The sequence below is a fragment of the Mustelus asterias genome, chromosome 25, assembly GCF_964213995.1.
Source record: "Mustelus asterias chromosome 25, sMusAst1.hap1.1, whole genome shotgun sequence".
Classification (NCBI taxonomy): Eukaryota; Metazoa; Chordata; class Chondrichthyes; order Carcharhiniformes; family Triakidae; genus Mustelus; species Mustelus asterias.
In genome coordinates, this window is record NC_135825.1 from 2,359,060 (window position 1) to 2,367,601 (window position 8,542).

General features: G+C 44.5%; 1 protein-coding gene across 2 annotated transcripts in view; it reads right to left on the bottom strand.

Annotated features, from left to right (window-relative positions):
• Positions 1 to 8,542, bottom strand: part of tfeb (transcription factor EB) — a 250,656-nt gene that overhangs the window by 110,939 nt on the left and 131,175 nt on the right. For both annotated transcript variants that reach the window (XM_078241980.1, XM_078241979.1), the window contains exon 9: positions 2,500 to 2,649. In XM_078241980.1, coding sequence (XP_078098106.1) covers positions 2,545 to 2,649 — 105 coding nt within the window. In that variant the 3' untranslated portion in view covers positions 2,500 to 2,544. The remainder of the gene's footprint in view (positions 1 to 2,499; positions 2,650 to 8,542) is intronic.

Below are 8,542 nucleotides of genomic sequence, written 5' to 3' on the forward strand. Positions count from 1 at the left end.
AGATTGTCAATTCCAGATTCCTTCGTTTGAATTTAAAATCTTGTTGTATCTTTGGAGGGTTGAAAGGACCAGTGGAGTTCAGCTTTGAACAAACAATCATCCCAGAAGATATGTTCATTTCCAATGTAAGGTATACAAGCCAGGACTTAGCCCATAGCTCCGGACCTCACCACACCTCAGGATAGCGTTCCCGGGACAAGAGAGAGTTTCCCTGGAACAGGAGAATTCCCCCAAAAACAGAGCAGTTTGCCCGACCCAGGATAGAATTTGCCCCCAGGAATACTAAACGTAACTGACACCAGGAGCAGCCCTTCCATAGCTGGACTACTCAATCCAAGCTGGGAGGGTTGAGAAACTTCAACCAGGCTCCTCCCCAGAATCCAAACTTTCAACTCACTGATCCAGAACCCACACGGGAAGACCAAGAGAAAAATTAAAATAAAATTATTCAGTTTGGTGATGTTCACATCACAATGCCTTTCGTGTAAATTCATCCTTTTGGGTTTCCCCGAACCCTTACACAAACAACCTGGGAGGAAACCCCGCTACTTTCCCCTCTGAGCGAGTTGAGCAGATTGTCTGAAGGTCAGCGGGGTCACAGCGGGGTCACAGTGTATGCTTATTGCAAAACATAATAACCTCAGCAAAAAAGCCCCAAGAAGACAAGACAGAGTGACAGGAGATAGAGCACAGTTTCCCTGTGCTGGGCCCAGCCCTGTCAGATGTGTTATATTAATTTCTAAAGAATTTTTTTTTAAGAACAGGAAGGTTTTATTTTACCACTGGGTGACTTTACCATCTTTGGAGCCATTGCAATCTCACCGGATTTGTCCCAGGGACTGAACGGGCCTGGATCCCGTTTCCCCTGCTTCCCCCAGTGACAGGATCCAAATCGTGCATCATCTCCCGATATCCAGTAGAATTGTAGATTGTTTCTGGGTGAGAGGCAGGGAGAACTGAGTGAAATAGAGTGGGAATCCATTTCACGTCACCTGTGCACCGCCCAACCATATTACAACCACTAGACCTTGGAGATCCGAGGCAGAAATTGGGATCTATAATCAAGACTTCGCAGATCATTATTTAAATTCCACTTTAACAGAGGGAGGTGGGCGGCATGGTGGCACAGTGGTTAGCACAGCTGCCTCACAGCGCCAGGGATCTGAGTTTGATTCCGGCCTCAGGTCACTGTCTGTCTGGAGTTTGCACATTCTCCCCGTGTCTGCATGAGTTTCCTCCGGGTGCTCCGGTTTCCTCCCACAGTCCAAAGGTGTGCAGTTGTGATCGGATTGGGGGGGTTGCCCATTTGTTGTGGGACTCATGATTGGCCATGAAAATCATGTTGCACCTGTATAAGACTTTGGTTTGGCCGCATTGTGCAATTCTGGTCACCAGACTATCGGAAGGATGTTGATGCATTGGAAAAGGTGCAGAAGAGATTTATCATAGAAATCATAGAAACCCTAGAGTACAGAAAGAGGCCATTCGGCCCATCGAGTCTGCACCGACCACAATCCCACCCAGGCCCTACCCCCACATATTTACCCACTAATCCCTCTAACCTACGCATCTCAGGACACTAAGGGCAATTTTTAGCATGGCCAATCAACCTAACCCGCACAACTTTAGACTGTGGGAGGAAACCGGAGCACCCGGAGGAAACCCACGCAGACACGAGGAGAATGTTCAAACTCCACACAGACAGTGTCCCAAGCCGGGAATCAAATCCAGGTCCCTGGAGCTATGAAGCAGCAGTGCTAACCACTGTGCTACCGTGCCGCCCCAGGATGTTGCCTGGTTTGGAGGAGATAGACTATGAAGAAAGGTTGAACAAACTTGGATTGTTTTCATTGGAGCATCGGAGGATGAGTGGGACCTGATAGAGGTTTACAAGATTATGACAGACTTGGATAGAGTGGATAGTCAGAGTCTTTTTCCCAGGGTCGAAGGGTCAATTACTCAGGGGCATTGGTTGAAAGTGAGAGGGGGAAAGTTTAAAAGAGATGTAAGGGGCAAGTTTTTCACACAGAGGATGGCGAATGCCTGGAATGCGCTGCCGGAGGAGGTGGTGGAAGCAGATTCTATAACAACGTTCAAGAGGCATCCGGATAGATACATGAATAGGCAGCGAATAGAGGGATATGGACCATGTAGAGGCAAGAAAATATTAGATTAGAGAGGCATCTGTGTCGGCACAGACTTGGAGGGCCGAAGGGCCTGATCCTGTGCTGTACTGCTCTTTGATATTTGTTTTTTGGGCCCCTGCAATTGTTGGGGGGTGGGCTGGCTGAGGCTGTCTGCAGTAGCAGGGGGCTGACAACTCTCTGTCTATCCGATCCCTACAGTTGCTATGCAGAATCAGAGGTCTGCACATGCGCAGTAGCTCCCTCTACAGACTGGGTGGTGAATTAAGCCCCGCCCACTGCCTGCAGCAGGTAGAAAGAGTCCACGACATTTTTTTTTTTGACAAAGTGCATAAGATTGGGTGTGAGAACTCACCCAAATCGGATCAGGAACTCTCCCGTTTTCACGCTAGCTGGACACTTATGCCAGAATTTTACCGCCTCGCCCGAGGCTCGTAAGATCCCGTCCGAGGCCAATGGAGAATGCCATTCTGTGAGCCGTGTCCACCCCAATTCCGGACTGGGCCTGCCGGTAAAAATCTGGCCTTAGAATCAATCTTGTAAAATTCCACCCCATGTCTCTAATCCCTTTACAATGAAGACACTTCCCCAAATGTCTCACGCTATTTTCTTTAACTATTCTGTATCCCTGAACCTGAATCCAGAGACACAGGGTAATGCTCTGGGGACCTGGGTTCGAATCCCACCAGGGCAGATGGTGAGATTTGAATTCAATAAAAATCTGGAATTAAAAGTCTAATGATGACATCGAGATCATTGACAATTATCGTAAAAACCCCTCTAGTTCACTAATGTCCCTGAGGGAAGGAAATCTGCCGTCCTTATCTGGCCTGGCCTACATGTGACTCCAGAGCCACAGCAATGTGGTTGACTCTTAATTGCCTTTGGGAAAGGGCAATAAATGCTGGCCCAGCCAGCGACACCCATGTCCCATGAAAGAATTTTTAAAATGTGCTGAATTGTTTCAAGTACGATGAATTGTCACATAAGTCAGATCTACACAACACGTCACCTAGTGAATGGGACACCATTATTGTTGGGTTCAGTTGTGTATATACCAAGGGCATGCATGTCAGATACAAATTATATTCAGATTAGATCCTTTGGTGGTTCTCTTAAATGCCTGCACTCTTGGTCCTTAACCTTGGTCATAGTTTTATTTAGAAGTCAGAAATCAGTGCTATCCAATCCCAGAGGGTGAGGGAACCTGATGAGGAACTCCATTGTAATATATTCAGCCCCAGCAATAAAATGAAGGAGTCGTTCGTTGGTCTAAGCATCATGGAGTGACGGGAATGCTGGAGAGAATGTCAAGGGCCTCTGGTTAGATTTCCTCTTGCTCGGCACTTCCAAAGCACAAATATTACTTGGCATTTATCAGACCAAGTGTGGATATTGTCCAGGTCTTGCTGTATTTGGACGCGGACTGTACCTGAGTAGTCACGAATGGTGCTGAACATTGTGCAATCATCAGCAAACATCCCCACTTCTGACCTTATGATGGAGGGAAGGTGATTGATGAAGCAGCTGAAGATGGTTGGGTCGAGGACACTACCCTGAGGGACTCCTGCAGAGATGTCCTGGAGCTGAGATGATTGACCTCCAACCACCACAACCATCTTCCTTTGTTCCGAGTATGACTCCAACCAGCAGAGAGTTTTCCCCCTGATTCCCATTGACTCTGCTTTTGCTGGTGACTGAGGGTGGATAAACAAACGGACCACGCCACCATGGCACAGGAAGCTAGGAAAAAGTGGAGGCGTGGCTCTGTTAATTAAAGGTTAGTGTACCTTTAAGAGGTTTTTTAAAATCAGGTCACAGCCTTGGATGATGTCATTGCTGGAAAGAGAAAAACAATTGTGGGCAGGTCAGGTGACTGAAGTTTTTCAGCCTTCAGTTTTGTTTTGGCCGCAGGGTTAGAGACAGGCTTAGAAGCAAGTTGGAAAATAAGTCTCTTTTTCTCTCTGTTTGGCTTTAAAAAATTTACCAGTTAGCTGAAAGAAAGGCTTGTTGCCATGATGCTGTAAAGAATCTGTGTTCCAGTGTTTGTGGAGCTGATCTGACTACAAACTGCTCTGAGTTTTCAAGATCATTTGAAATCAGCATTCAACCCAGGGAACTGGATTCCAGTATCATGTGAGCTTTAGCTTGTGCAGTGAAAAACCTGTTTAAAGGGTTCTGTTTATTGGAACATCATTATATATATTCATATATGTTCATTAAGGATTATATTTTGTTGTGGTTGTTCTGTTTCTTGTTTGTAATTGATAAAAGTTCTTGCTAATTTTCTTACTATACATGTTAACTATATTCTTAAATAAATTTTGTTTGATAAAAGCTCCCTAGGGGGTCTTTTGAATCACACCTGAAGTGAAACCCCATTGTTGATTCTGGATTTAAGACCGGGATAGATAGATTTTTGGGTTCCCTCAGAGGATCAAGGGGTATGGGGAATGGACGAGAAAGTGAAGTGGAAGTCCAACATTAAACAACAATGGAGTAAAGGGCGGCACGGTGACACAGTGGTTAACACTGCTGCCTCACAGTGCCAAGGACCCGGGTTCAATTCCTGCCTCGGGAGACTATCTATGTGGAGTTCACACATTCTCCCTGTGTCTGCGTGGGTTTCCTCCAGATGCTCCAGTTTCCTCCCACACTCCAAAGATGTGTGGGTTAGTGGATTGGCCGTGCTAAATGTGCGGGCTCGTGGTGGGGGGGTGGCCTTGGTAAGATGCTCTTTCGGAGATTTGGTACAGACCTGATGGGCCGAATGGCTTCCTTCTGCACTGTAGGAATTCTATGATCATATTGAATGCCACAGAAGTCTCGATGGGCTGAATGGCCTTACCATGTTCCTGTTTCTTATATCCTCATCTTCTTGCATCAGAATTTCAATGGAGTTTTGGACACTGTGCCAGGGACGTTCTGGCAGGAAGAGCAGATGTGAGACATTCCTTTGGCTAAGGGTTTCCTTCAGCCATTTAAAAGGGAATATTGTTGGTCAGTTAATCCAGCTGCTTTGGAATGTGCTGAATCTGTTTTTTTGTCCAAGTAAAGGGAATTTGTGTCCGGAACCTGTTCCTGTTTTCAGACAAGCGGCTTCTGGTATTTTGTGCTGAATTAGAAGCCAGATGGTTGGGTGATCTTAGCAACAAGTTCAAGTTTGGTTTCAGTATTAAACTCAACTTGCAACAAGCTACCAAAACTCTCTCTGAGCTGTGAAAGAAAGACATGTTCTCTGCTTTACCTCAGGGGGCCATGACTCCCCAACACTAGCCAGGAAGCCACACTCACGAGGAGTATGGATCGGAGTCAGGGATACGACACTCAGTGCCTCCACGGAGTGGCAATCACCGTCACTGACTCCATCCATTTAAACACATGGAAATGTTCTATATAAATAATCCTTCATTCCCGAAGTAAATTAAGAAAAATCTCAGGAATATTCATCCATTTGTACATCTCCATAATTGAGTCCTAGTTTCCTGCTCTCTTCCCATTCCCAATCCCATAGGTGGTCATGTGACCCATGACCTCCAGAATTGCTTCAGAAATATTGATTTTTTTTCATAAGCATGGATAAAACCTCAAAATGTGGAAGCCAAGTTTAAACCCAACCAATCTCTGCAATTTACTGACTGTGGAGCTGGAACATAGAAACTAGAAGCAGGAGGAGGCCATTCGGCCCTTCGAGCCTGCTCTGCCATTCATTTTGACCATGGCTGATCATCAGATTCAATATCCTGATCCCCCCTTCCCCCCATATCCCTTGATCCCTTTAGCCCCAAGAGCTATATCTAATTTCTTCTTGAAATCGGACAACATTTTGGCCTCAACTACATTCTGTGGTAGTGAATTCCACACATTCACCACCCTCTGGGTGAAGAAATTTCTCCTCACCTCAGTTCTAAAAGGTTTACCCCTTATCCTCAAACTATGATCCATAGTTCTGGACTCCCTCACCATTGAGAACATTCTTTCTGAATCTATCCTGTCTAACCCTGTTAGAATTTTATAAGTTTCTATGAGATCCCCTCTCTTCTAAACTCCAGTGAATATAATCCTAACTGACTTAGTCTCTCCTCATATGACAGACCTGCCATCCCAAGAATCAGCCTGGTAAACCTTCGCTGTACTCCCTCTATAGCAAGGACATCCTTCCTCATAAGGACACCAAAACTGCACACAATGCTCCAGGTGTGGCCTCACCAACGCCCTATACAATTGCAGTAAAACATCCCTATTCCTATACTCAAATCCTCTCGCTATAATGGCCAACATACCATTTGCCTTCTTTACTGCCTGCTGTACCTGCACGCTTACCTTCAGCAACTGATGCACGAGGACTCCAAGGTCTCACTGAGTATTCACCTCTCTCAATTTTCACACATTCAAATAACAATCTGTCTTCCTATTATTGCTACCAAAGTGGATAACCTCACATTTATCCACATTATACTGCATCTGCCATGCAGATGCCCACAAACTCAGCCTGTCTAAATCCCGCTGAATCATCTCTGCATCCTCCTCACAGCTCACCCTCCCACCCAACTTTGTATCATCTGCAAATTTGAAGATAATACATTTAGTTCCCTCTTCCAAATCATTAGAGTATAATGTGAACAGTTGGGGTCCTAGCATAGATCCCTGCCGAACCCCACTAGTCACTGCCTGCCAATCAGAAAAAGACCCATTTATGCCAACTCTTTGCTTCCTCTCTGCTAACCAGCTTTCTATCCATCTCAAGACATTACCTGCAATCCCATGTGCTTTAACTTCACATAGCAGTCTGTTATGTGAGACCTTGTCGAAAGCCTTCTGAAAGTCTAAATAAGCCACATCCACTGGTTCTCCTTGGTCAACTCTACTAATTACATCCTCAAAAAATTCCAATAGATTTTTCAAGTATGATTTCCCTTTTGTAAATCCATGCTGACTTTGTCTGATTATACCACTGCCTTCCAAATGCTGAGTTATGAAATCCTTGATAATGGACTCTAGCAACTTCCCCAGCACTGACGTTAGGCTCACTGGTCTATAGTTCCCTGTTTTCTCTCTACCTCCCTTTTTGATTAGCGGGCTTACATTAGCTACCCTCCAATCAGTAGGAACTATTCCAGAGTCCAAAGAATCTTGGAAAATAGCCACCAATGGATCTATTGTTTCCAGGGCCACTTCCTTAAGTACTCTGGGATGAAGATTATCAGGACCCGGAGAATTATCCTCCTTCAATCCCAACAATTTCCCCAAAACTATTTCTCTACTAATGCTGATTTCCTTCAGCTCCTCACTAAAACATGTTTCTCTCAGCACTTCTGGTACATTGCATCAGTCTTCACAAAGGAAGACATGAATAGAGTACAAATTTAATTCCTCGGCTATTTCTTTATTCCCCGTTATGAATTCTCCCATTTCTGACTGTAAGGAACTTATATTGACATTTGTCAATCTTTTTCTCTTTACATATCTATAGAAACTTTTACAGTCAGTTTTTATCTTCCCCGCTAGCTTACTTTCATACTCTGTTTTTCCTTTCTTAATCGATCCCTTGGTCCTCCTTTGCTGAATTTTAAACTGCTCCCAATCCTCAGGTCTATTGCTTTTTCTTGTCAATTTGAATCCTCCTTCCTTGAATCTGATACTATCTCTACTTTCCCTTCTAAGTCATGGTTTGGCCACAATTCCCTTACCACTCTTGCGCTAAACAGGAATAAACAACTTCTGGAGTTCACCTATTCATTCTTTAAATGTCAGCCATTGCCTGTCAACTGTCTTTCCTTTCAGTAATGTTGCCCAGTCCATCATGGCCACTTCATGCCTCATACCATCATAGTTACCTTTATTGAGATTCAGAACCCTAGTCTCAGAATCAAAGAATTCTACCATATTATGGTCACTCATCCCCAAGGGTTCTCTCACAACTAGATTGCCAACTAATTCTTTCTTATTGCACAACACCCAGTGTAAGATGGCCTGCTTCCTTGTTCCTCAGTATATTGCTCCAGAAAACCATCCCGTATGCACTCCAGAAATTCCACATCTCTTGCACTGTGACTAATTTGACTCTCCCAATCTAAATGCAGATTAAAGTCGCCCATAATCACAGATGTTCCTTTAACACATGCATCTCTGATTTCCTGTCTAATGCTTTTCCCAACATTATCACTCCAGTTTGGTGGTCTGTATTCCACCCTCACCAATGTTTTTTGCCCCTTGTTATTTCTTAACTCAATCCATACAGATTCCACATCATCTGTGCTAATATCTTTCCTCAATATCGTACTAATATCATCTTTAATCACCAATGCAATTCCACCACCTTTTCCTTTCTGTCTGTCCTTCCTAAACACTGAATAGCCCTCAATGTTTAGTTCCCATCCTTGCTGACTTGGAGCCTA